This window comes from Otolemur garnettii, unplaced genomic scaffold, assembly GCF_000181295.1.
Source record: "Otolemur garnettii isolate 467f Iridium unplaced genomic scaffold, OtoGar3 scaffold00005, whole genome shotgun sequence".
Taxonomy (NCBI): domain Eukaryota; kingdom Metazoa; phylum Chordata; class Mammalia; order Primates; family Galagidae; genus Otolemur; species Otolemur garnettii.
The window spans coordinates 19712164-19724415 of record NW_003852400.1 but is presented as its reverse complement, the minus strand read 5'-3'; the positions used below and the strand labels follow the sequence as shown (position 1 = coordinate 19724415).

Genomic DNA, 12252 nt, shown 5'->3' with positions numbered 1-12252 from the left:
GTCATTGTTGTTTGGCGGGTCCGGGCTGGGGATTCGAACCCGCCACCTTAGGTGTACGTGGCTGGCGCCTTAGCCAGTTGAGCTATAGGTGCCGAGCCTCACAATATAACTTCTAATAAGCTTACATTCAATAAGAAAATACCGGTTAAGTTAGTAAAAGTACCTTTATTTTCTTTGGAAAGGAATCTGTTGAACTTTCACCTTCGTCTCCTCGGCCTTCTGATGCTGTGTCAAACCCCTGACTGTGTGTAAGATAAATTCCCTGGCCCCAGTCTGATCCAGAATCTAAAATAAAAGAAATGATTTCCAGTTTAAAAAAAAGAACAAAGAACAAGAAAAACAATCCCTGGCCCCTAAAACAGCATTCTTAAAACAAATATAATCATCCCAGAAATGTATATAACTTACCACTGGAAGATATTTCCCTAGTTTGGTAAGTGTCAGAATGTGTTAATTCAGGAACTGAGGATCCCTAATAAGAGAAAACAAAAAAAATTTTTTTTTGCTCTAATAAAAATAAAATCCAATAAATCATTTTCTTGTTTTCGAATGCTGTCATAAAAAAAGAAATCAATGACAGATTTAGTCATACCTTTCACAATAAATGAAACTATCCAGTTTATAGCAAATGTGTATTTTTTTCTTCATGGATATTGCCATAAGAAGAGATAATTATGAATTAGGAAATAACAGGTTCAAAATGTACACAGGAATTTAATAAATTATCTAACTCCACATAGTGGAAAGATTTCAAATAACAAAAAAACCCCCATAATAATAGTATAATAAGAAAAGACCGCCTCAGCGCTTTTTTTTTTAAATTTTGTCTTAGGAAACATACAACCTTCCAAATCTGAACTAGAAAAAAATAGAAACCCTGAATAGACCAATAACAAGTAGTGAGAATGTATCAGTTATAAAAAAAAATTGCCCCCACAAAAAATAGCCCAGGCAGAGGGATTAATAGCCCAATTCTACTAGACTTGTAAGAAGAACTGGTGCCAATTCCTCCTGAAACCATTCCAAAAGACTGAGGAGGGAATCCTCTCTAACCCATTCTACAAAACCAGTATCACCCTCACCTACAAGCCAGGAAGTGACGCGGCAACAACAACAAAATGAAAACCACAGACTAGTATCTCTGATGAACACAGATGAAAAAATCCTTAACTAAATTAAATACTAGCAAACTGAGTAACTGAATCCAATAACACATCAAAACGATACTTTACCACAATCAATCCGAGGAATATAAGAAGGGTTGTATTGACACTGGTCAATAAATGTGATTCACCATATAAACAAAGAAAAACCCCATATGATCATCTTAATAGATTCAGAGAAAGCATCTGAAAAACTCCAGAATACCTCCATGATACAAACCCCCAAAAAACTCAGCATAGAAGGAACACTCAAATAAATAATAAAAGCCACATATGATAACCACAGCCAACATTATACTGAAAGGCAGGAAATTGAAAGCAGTCTCCCCAAGAACCAGAACAAGTCCAGGCTGCTCATATTTTAATCTTTTTTTTTTGCAATTTTTGGCTGGGGCTGGGTTTGAACCCACCACCTCTGGCATATGGGGCTGGCACCCTGCCTTTGAGTTGCAGGTGCTGCCACAAGGCTCCTCATTTTTACTACTTCTACTTAACATAGTCCTGGAAGTCCTAGGCAGAGCAATCAAGTAAAAGAAAGAAAGAAATGGCATCCAAATTAGAAAAGAAGTCAAATTATCTGTTTGCTGATGATATGAACTTATGCCTAGAAAACCCTGAGGACCCCCCAGAAGATATCCAGATGGGACAAATGAATTCAGCAAAGTTTCAGGTTATCAAATCAACATACAAAAATCAATAGCATTTCTATACACCAATAATGCCCAAGCTAAGAACCTAATTAAAAACAATCCTGTTTATAATAGCTGCAAACAAACAAACCTAGGAATATATTTAACCAAGGACGTAAAAGATCTCTATGAGGAGAACTGAAAATCACTGATGAAAGGAACTGCAGAGGACACAAATGGAAAAACATCCCATGTTCATTGGAAAAATATTAAAATGACCAAACTGCCCAAATGTAATTCCTATCAAAATACCAACATCATTTTTCATAGAATATGAAAGAAATGAAATAAATTAGAAAGAACAATTCTAAAATTCATGTGAGGCTCAGTGTCCATAGCACAGTGGTTACAGCACCAGCCACATACACCAAGGGTGGCAGGTTCAAACCCAGACTGGGCCAGCTAAACAACTGCAACAAAAAAATAGCCAGGAGTTGGGCAGGTGCCTGTAGTCCCAGCTACTTGGGCGGCTGAGGCAAGAGGATCACTTAAGCCCAAGAGTTGGAGGTTGCTGTAAGCTGTGACACCCTGGTACTCTACCAAGGGTGACATAGTGAGACTCTCTCTCAAAAAAAAAAATAAAATAAAATAAAATTTATGTGGAAGCAAAAAAGGAGACTGAATAGCCAAAGCAATCATAAACAACAAAGAACAAATCTGGAGGCATCACATTACCTGACTTTAAATTACACTACCAGGTTACAGTAACCAAAACAGCCTGGTACCAGCATAAGAGTAGACACATAGATCAACGGACTAGAATAGAGAACTCAGAAAGAACATCATATGCCTATAACCAACTGATTTAACAAGGGAGACAAAAACATACACTGGGGAAAAGATACCCTATTTAATAAATGATGCTGGGAAAATTAGCCACATGCAGAAGAATGAAACTAGATTCCTATCTCTTACCATATACAAGAATTAACTCGATATGGAGTAAAGACTTAAATGTGAGAGACCTGACACCATAAACATTCTAGAAGAACAGAAAAACTCTTTTGGACATGGCCCTAGGCAAAAAATTTGTAACTAAGGTGCCAAAAAGAAATGAAACAACACAAAAAAAGAAAAATGGTCCTTAAAACTAAAAAGCTTCTGTACAGCAAAAGAAGTAATCAAAAGCGCAAACTGACAACGTATAGAATGGGAGAAAACATTTGTGAAGTAGACATCTGAATAAAGGACTACTACCTAGAATCTACAAGGAGCTTGAAGAATTCAATAAGGAAAAAACAGCCAACCCCTTAATAAAGTGGGCAAATGATATGAACAGGCATTTTTCAAAAGAAGATATGCAAATAGTTAACAAACATGTGAAAACAATGCTCAAAATCACCAATTATCAGAGAAATGCAAATTAAAACTACAACGAGATACCATCTTACTGTAATAACAGAGCCTCAGACCCTAACCCACAGGACTAGTAAGAAATGCAACAAACCCCATATACTTGGAAAAAGAATTTTTCCTAAGCATTTTAGCCTCAGCCCCCACAAGGGAGGAGAAGTTAAGTTCTGGGAAGAAACTTAAGATAAGAAGGAAGGAAGGGAAGAGTGGATACCCCAGGTGAAAAGGGCCCAAGTTGGTTTCAGGCCCAAGTTGTTCTTGCAAATTTACCGAATACTTGTTGCACCCTTTATTTGATGAATTGTTAGTTAATGTACCTTAAGTTAGCATGTAACCCCAACCTAAATTGTGTAACCCCTTATAATATACCCCCATCTTATGATGATGAAGTAATGTGTTTGTGATGTATCCTGTGACTTATGAATCAATACATGCCCTCTCCTTGCGATCCCGCTCTAACTGCTATGATTGGCTTCTGTATTGCACTAGCTTGCTGATTATGCAGAATAACAGTATAAAAGGATTTTTCACTGGCTATTCATGGCTGCATGCCCTTTGAGGCATCCAGCCCCCTGCAGGTGTAATCAATTTTATCAATTATTGCATCAAAGTGGGGTCCACCTTTTTGTCTCCGTGGCTCGGTTTCTTTTCAATTGGAGGCCCCAGAGAGATACGTGGACCCCTGCCTGGGCCTGCCGCTGGGATGGCTCTAGGGGGAGGTCTTGGGGAGTTTTCTCCCTGTCCCTGAGCCCTCAGGCATAGATTTACAGGCCCAGGTTCCTCAATTTTCCAATTTGGTGAGTCCGTCTGTCTGTATATTCTTGTTTTGTACTGTCTATTTTGGTTGCCCTACGGTATTGTTGAAGTCTGGGGAAATTACATACCTACATGTTCTATGTTTTGTTCCCTTGGAGGAGCTAAGCTTCCTACTGCCTACTTGTAGGCATATGCTGGACGCAGCTAGGAGGCTAGTTCTTGGGGCAGGGGAGTAGGGGCCCGAGCTGGCAGGCTACCTGCATGTTATAGGCAGGACTAACAGCCCCCAGCAAGAGAGAGGCACCCCCCCCCCCGTCTCTTTGGACAGACTTCTTGAGTTTATGTTTGGTTTTGTGGTTTTTTTGAGGTTTTCAGTTCAGTTCAGTAGTCAGTCTCTTCTGTGTGAATGTGTGTTATGTGGAGTCTTCCATAACCACTTCTGTGGTTATGGAGTCTGATTGGGCCCCAACCCGCAGTTCCGAGGCTCTATCATACAGCTTAGTGGCAGGCCCCTCGGGGTGACCTGGAGTGGGGTTTATACCTCCCCGTCTATGCTAAGATAAGAGCTGAAAATCCTTTCGGGGACATGGCCAGGAGGGCACCTGAATGAGAGTCAGGTATAACTTTATATCTGACTAATATTTGTCTGTCCATCTCTCTGTCTATCCATTTCTTTCCTGCAGCGTGTATTAGCTATTAGTGTGTCTGTTACCCCAACTTCCCCATTCACCCAATAGCCATCCCCCTTTTCAAAAGTGGCACATTTTTCCCTTCCTCATTTTCATTTCACGCTATTAGAAAAATTAAGGTTAAAACCTTATGATAGTAAGATTGTGTGCAACTTGCCAGTCAAATTTATGTTGGACTTGTTTGTCACAGTTATGTTTGATTTGTAAATTCTTGTATTTTGTCTAATGTCTTTTGAGGTCTAGATAAGACCTTGAATGTTTATTTAAATAAATCATGGGTTAACTCTGACAGGAAACTCTTTTTAGTTTCACTTCGGGAGAAATATTTGTGGTTTTCCTTTTGCTTTGTCTTTTAGTAAAGATTGATGCTTTAAAATTTCTTTCAGTGTACTTTTAAAGTGGTAAAATTCTTTTCAATGATTATGCTGTCTGTTTTGACCAGGGACCATTGATCATGACTGTGAATTTGTCCGTCACCCTTATGTTTAATTTGTAGATTCCTTTTATTCAGGGTTTGTCTGGAGTACTAAAAGGTAAATAGCCATTCAGAACTCTGGTGGGCACAAGTTCTGCTGATCAGCAGGTGGCCTCTAAAGGGCGGTGGTCCCTCTAAGGGATGGTGCCCCCTAGAAACATTCCAGGGTCCCCGGAGTACCTAGAAGCACCCCCCCAGACCAGACGACAATCACCCCATTGGAAGTAGGCCTGTGAAAGTAGGGATCCTGTGAAAGTAAGGAAAAAAAAACTGTGCAAAAGGAGGTCTGGTGAGTACACTGTATAAAAAAAACAATTTTGTGTAGAAGACCTGTGCATGTAATAGATGCTGCTAGGGCCATGGCTCTTTTTTTTTTTTTTTTTTGAGACGGAGCCTCAAGTTGTCCCCCTGGGTAGAGTGCCATGGCATCTCGCTCACAGCAACCTCCAACTCCTGGGCTCAAGCGAGTCTCCTACCTCAGCCTCCCAAGTAGCTGGGACTACAGGCACCCGCCACAACGCCTGGCCATTTTTTGGTTGCAGCCATCATTGTTGTTTGGCGGGCCCGGGCTGGGGATTCGAACCTGCCACCTTAGGTGTATGTGGCTGGCGCCTTAGCCGCTTGAGCCACAGGCGCCGAGCCCATGGCTCTTTTTTAATACTGTGAAAATATAATTGCTACACTTGATCTTAGCCAAAAGGCCGAGAAGCGATTGAAAATATAATTGCTGCTATATTTATTTTCCTTATATTCATTCTCCCCCCACCCCTGGATGTTTGCCCCCTTAGGAGGTGGTGTGCCTTTAGAATATAAAGTTATTTTATCTAGAATAGTTCCCCCCACCACTTGCCTATTTTGCCAGGAAAATATTAGGTGTTGTTACTGTAGGCAGGGGAATTTGGAAGGGCAGTGCACTCCAGAAAGAGGTATATATTCTTGGCACCTGCCTGGCTGTCAAACAACCGGGTGCCACCAGTTCCAGTGGAATTCTTGGACAAGTTACGCAGTTACATTCCACCCTTGGTGGGTCCAAAACTCCCACCCCACTGACCTGGTTCATTTGTCACCCCACTCCTTCCCTTCCTTACAGGGGTTTGTCTCCAGATAACAGGCTTTCTCTATATTTAAGAGTTTTTGCTTTACTTCAAGCCTATTATAGAGCCCCTTACTTGAGCCCCAGTTGGGGACGTGTCCCCCTGCTGCCCGGCCTTAAATCTCAGCTTGACTATTAGTGGTGGTGGTTAGAGCTTGTAGGCAGGTATCGCGCAGGGCCACCACCATCAGAGCTCCCCAGGACCTGGGTTGAAAGTTTAGGTTTACAAGTGGAAACTCTGCAGGATTTGGTTATTTTACCTCTCCTGCAGCCCCTGGTGAACAGGATCCGCACCCACCTAAAGCATGCTGTAAGGGATATCATAGGAAAGGCACAGTTTGGTGTCCAAACCTCCCTTGATTGTTTCATAGATCATTTTAAATTAGCCTTTCTCCCTGATAGATAGAAAGAGTTTAGAAGCAAGCTTTCCAGAGACTGTCTCCGAGTGCTCTGCGAGTTGGAATGGCCATCCTTTAAGGTCAGCTGGCCACCTGAGGGATCTTTTGACCCTGCCCTCTTGCCAGGCCATGTGGGAGGTCGTAGCAGGGCGAACAGGCCATGCTGATCAAGTCCCATACATAGAAATATGAGCAAAACTTTGTAAGTCACCTCCAACATGGCTCCGCAGATCCTCCCTAGGAACTGGAAGTAAAATCTTGCTCTCCACAATCACACCTCCACCCACAAGGCCCTCGGAACCCCCAAGAAATGGTGGGGGAGCCCCCTAGAAAATCCTCACTAACTCAGGGAGGGACCCCATACCGACCAGCGAGCCCAGTCCCTATTTCTGTCCCAGATTCCCCAAAGGCAGGAGCACTTTTAGGAATCCCCATCTTACCTTTACGCTCATTAACCCCTACCCCACCATCAGGGGAACAGCCCTTTATAGTATGCTCCCCTTTTCCCATCAGTAACTTATGCAATTGGAAAAGCCAAAATTCCTCTATCTCAAAGGAACCACAGGACCTGGTTTCTAGTCTTGAGATTATTTGTAACACTTACTAACCCACATGGGACTACTGCCAACAACTCCTTCAGGTTTTATTCACGACTAAAGAACACAAATGCATTCAAATAGAATCCAGGAAAGCTGTTTTAGGTCCAGATGGACGTCCTAACACCAGTTTCACCTTACTGGAGGCCCAATTCCTGAGTAACCGACCCCCGTGAGACCATACCTTGGCTGAAGGTAAGGAGGTTCTACCACAGTACCGCCAGCTTCTGAGTTGGGACCTTAAAACAGCTCCTACCAATATGACTAAAATTAGTGGAGTCATTCAGGGAGCCACTGAAAACCCTGTTGCTTTTCTAGGAAGGCTATTAAAGGCCTTCACAGCTTACATAGTTGACACTCTTGTTAGCCCAGAAGCCCCAGAAATCACCCGGGCCATAAAGATAGCTACCCAGAGATAGCCACCCAGTCAGCCCCCGATATTAAAAGGAAACTACAGAAACTTGAGAGTTAGAAGACATAAATCTCAGTGAGTTAGTAAAAGTAGCCCTGCAGGTTTTTCACAATCGGAAACCTGTAAATGCAACTGCCACGAGGCAGACAAGGACCCAGAAAATTCCCCCAAGCACAGGTGCCCAGAGAACTCCACCAAATAGATACTCTAACTTCCCTTATTACAAGGGACTGAAACACTAGAAAAAACAATTGTCCTCAAACTTCATCCAGGACACAGACACAAACGCTGACAAAAATCTTAAAGAGAACTCTGTTTCTCTCCTTCAAGTCCCCCAGAAGCTTATAATAACTGAATAACTGTGCCTATCAGAGGCCAACCTGTGAACTGTCTAGCAAACACAGGTACAAATGTGAGTGCCTGCTCCTGAGTCAAGTCTGATTGGTCTCTACCACTGACTCCTTTGGGTTGGCTGGAGCCATCCTGACAGTGTCTCACAGCCTAGGTCTGGCACTGACAACCCCCCCAGGACTAGTGAGCCCCCAACTACCAGTGACAGTGCAACTCTCTGACGGGGACACCCCAATGAAAGTCCACCAGGAGGGCCCTAAAACCAGTGGGGCTTGGACCACTTGTTGCCACCCTCATCAGAACAGATGGCAAGATCCAGCAGGCCCTTGGGACGGACTCCTTGGGAACAGGCTCATTTGCCCTTCTTCCTGGGAACATCAAAGGAATAACTTGTTAACCAGCTACACCAGAGAACCACTGTCAGCTCTTCTCCAGATGCCTGTACATTTCCTGCCTCTATGAATGGACTAAAGATACAATCACCAGGTGCCTCCCCTGTAACAAGGTAAATGTTGCCTGAGTGCCTCAGCACATGGGATCACGTCTCTGGGGTGCACTGAAATCAAGTTGGGTTAATATGGGTATAAATACTTATTGGTTTTAATTGATACTTTCTCAGGATGGCCAGAAGCATTCCCATGCAAAAGAGAAACAGCCTTAACAGTGGCAAAACACCTTCTCACTGACGTTACCCCAAGATCGGCTTGCCCCTCACCCTGGGGTCTGACAATGAAGGCCCAGCCTTCATAAACCCAGGTTCTTAAAAACCTGGTGGACGCCTTAAACACTACATGAAAATTACATTATACCTATAGGCCTCAAAGTTCAAGACAGGTTAGAAAAAATATGAAACTTTGCTTAAATTACACATAGAAACTGGCAACAACTGGGTGGCCCTCCTCTCCTGTGCCCCATTGAGAGCCTGGTGTACTCCTTATCATCAAGGGTTAACTCCTTTTGAAACAATCTGTGGAACTCCACCCCCCATACTCCCCAAACTAACTGATGAATTATTGGCCCCCATCCATAACCAAAAACTTGCAAATGCCTTACAGGCCCTGCAGAAACTGCACAAAAATCTCTGGGAAGCCAGCCAGCCGGTCAACTCTGAGGAACAGCTACACAACCTCTAACCAGGAGACTGGCCATAGGTAAAAAGACATAACCCTGAAACTTAACTCCACATTGGGAAGGGCCTTACCCTGTTATTTTAACTACCCCAACAGCCATCAAAGAAGGTGTGGATCCATTATACCCACACTAAGAAGGCCACAGAGGACTACATCCCTACAACATGGCACTTCAAGCCACTGGGGATCCCCTGAAACTCCGGGCTGTGCATATCTCCCTCCTCATCCTTGCCTGTCTGCTCCACACCAACCAAGGAACCAGCAAAAAAGGAAACTACAATCAGCACCAACCAGTCCCCTACAACTGGATCCTCTCCCGCACTAAAGATGGCACCAAAGTAGCCCATGTGTCGGCTCCATGGATCTTCTCCATGACCAAAGACAGTGGCATAAAAGAGCCAACGCTCAGCCAGTCTTCCATTTTGACCTCTGCACCCTATTTGGCTATGGCTAGACTGGAACCACATGGACCAGGTATGGAAGAAAGGGAGATCCAATTTGGAGCTGCATAAGCCAGTACATGCCCAAGGACTCAGATATACAGACTTTTACTTATGCCCTTCAACTAACATAGATGGACATTATTGCGGGAATGCGAAAAAATACTATTGTAACAACTGGGGCTGTGAATCTATAGCATCATGGGGACTAGCCAGGGACCCACAAATAGACTTCCAAAGGGATGGACCAGGTATTTGCACTTCTAATTTCAATTGTAATCCTATCAAGTTATCTACGAAAAATTGGCAGGAAACAAAATGGGAAACAAGCTTAACGTGGGGTGTTAGACTGTATGTTAGTGGGTGGGACCCTGGCTTCTGGTTCACTATTCAGAAAATACCCCGCAGTCCAGAGCCATCGTTAATTCTTATCCCCGCGGTCCAAGCTTTGGCCAGTGAAGCCCCAGATAATACCTATGCAAATTCAGAAATGCTGCTTGCAGTTCCCACCGCCACACCTCCTATAGCTTCTGTAATATCCCTTTTATTTACTTTTTTAGATGCAGTATTTAATTTTACAAATATTTCTATAGCTACGAGCACCATAATTTTAGCTTTGAGATTATCCAGTCCAAATATGAAAACATTTACCACTCAGCTCAATGCAGATTTTCAAGCTTTAGAAGCTTCTGTTGCCCATTTAGAAAAATCCCTAAACTCTTTGCCAGAAAGTGGGGTCCACCTTTTTTGTCTCTGCGGCTCGGTTTCTTTTCATTACTATGATTAGAATGGCCATTATTAGAAAGATGTTGGCATGGATGCAGCAAAAAGGGAATGCTTATTACTGCTGATAGAAATATAAATTAGTACAGCCTCCATGGAAATCAGTATGGAGATTTCTCAAAGAACTATTTAATCCTGAAATCCTACTACTGGGTATCTAGCCAAAGGAAATAAAACTACATCAAAAAGGTATCTGCACTCGCATTTCACTGCAGCACAATTCACAATTGCAAAGACACAGAATCAACCGAAGTGCCCCCTGTGGTGCACTACTCAGCCATAAGAAAGAATGAAATTATACCTTTTGCAACGACTTGGATGGAATTAGAGGAGGGGGTAAGGGATGAAAAATCACCTGTGGTGTACAATGTATACTATTCAGGTGACAAATGCACTAAAAGCCTAGGTTTCATCACTATAAAATACATACATGTAATGGAATTCAACTTGACAATCTAAATCTACTGAAATGATAAAACAGAATATTGAACTCTCCCGATTATAAAAACAAAATACCTCTTTAGTTTTCACACACTGTATCACTGCTTTCAATGTGGCACATTCCTCTGTCAGTAACTGAACAGCAACATAATGTTCTCTCTTTAAGGTTTCTGTTTCTGAAATATGTCTGGATTCCATATCCAAAATTTCAGCAGCATGTAGTTCTCGCATTTGCTCAATTTTTTCAGTAAACTGACTGATGATTTCAGTGACTTCTTCAGATTCACTCCGCAAATCAATCTGGATTCCTACATTTCTTGCAGGAACTTGTGGAGTCTGATTGCTGCTATTGACCTTGATGGGGCTCCCCTCAGTCTGGGATGCAGAGCTTTTACCTACTTTAATATGAATTGGCTCTAATACGTAGACCTTTCTGTTTTCTTGTACTTTAGTCTCATCTTCTTTATCTAAGAAGTGGGATAACTTCTCTTCTGCCTCTGCAAGTTGATCCCTAACTTGGCTTAAATCTTTCTCAAGAGATGCCAGATTTGTTTCTTTTACCTAAAATGTAAAGAATAGAACAGTAAAGAATCAAATTAAAAATTTTCCATATTTAATGTCAAATTAGGCTGGGTGTGATGGCTCACACCTATAATCCCAGCACTCTGGGAGGCCCAGGTGGGTGGATTGCCTGAGCTAAGGAGTTCAAGACCAGCCTGAGCCAGAGCAAGACCCTGTCTCTAAAAAATAGCTGTGTGTTTGTAGCAGGCACTTGCAGTCCCAGCTACTTGGGAGGTTGAGGCATGAGAATCGCTTACACCCAAGAGTTTGAGGTTTCTGTGAGCTGTGATGCCACAGCACTCAACTGTGACATAATGAGACTCTATGTCAAAAAAAAAAAGTCAAATTTAAAGGCAGGGGGAAAGTACAATTTGTAGTATTATGTTCACTTTCCTTAGAATACTAGGAAAAACATTTCAGATACACACTCATCTGTAATGGTATGTATGCATGGTCACAGATTATAGAAGTAAAATAACCTTATCACTTTCTACTTTTGGTTCTCTTTTCTCCTTCATTAACAGACTAGAGATTAAAAGTATCCTCCTAAGAAAGATTGCCAGAAAATCAAGCAAGAAGATGGTGGTAAAGCAATTCATAACACTGGGATTTTTCATTGAATCTACAAAAGATTTTATGTAGCTTTTCAATTATAGATCTGGGTTTGTTTGTAGAGAAGAGAACATGCTTTGCAATGAAATCGAGATAAACAGGAATAAGTGAATTAGGAGCTTTATTACTTTTCTTACCGAAAGCTCTTCTTGAAGTTTTTCTGCCTTTTCTTTGTAACTGGCAAGTTCTTCTTTGGTAGCCACTGATTCGGCTTTAAGAACCTCAAGTTCTCCCGCAAATCCACTTTTTTCACTGGTATTAATTAGCTCAGTAGTTGTCTGAAAGGTTGTGAAAACATACAAAACACATC

General features: G+C 42.2%; 1 protein-coding gene and 1 pseudogene across 1 annotated transcript in view; both read right to left on the bottom strand.

Moving 5' to 3' along the window:
• The window catches only part of AKAP9 (A-kinase anchoring protein 9), a 171481-nt gene that overhangs the window by 25005 nt on the left and 134224 nt on the right, over window positions 1-12252 (bottom strand). Inside the window, exons 32-35 of the mRNA XM_023507496.1 lie at window positions 12080-12220; window positions 10845-11330; window positions 409-472; window positions 164-285 (exon numbers count right to left, since the gene is read on the bottom strand). Of these exons, the coding sequence (XP_023363264.1) occupies window positions 164-285; window positions 409-472; window positions 10845-11330; window positions 12080-12220 (813 nt within the window). The remainder of the gene's footprint in view (window positions 1-163; window positions 286-408; window positions 473-10844; window positions 11331-12079; window positions 12221-12252) is intronic.
• LOC111722037 lies at window positions 5697-5838 on the bottom strand (annotated as a pseudogene).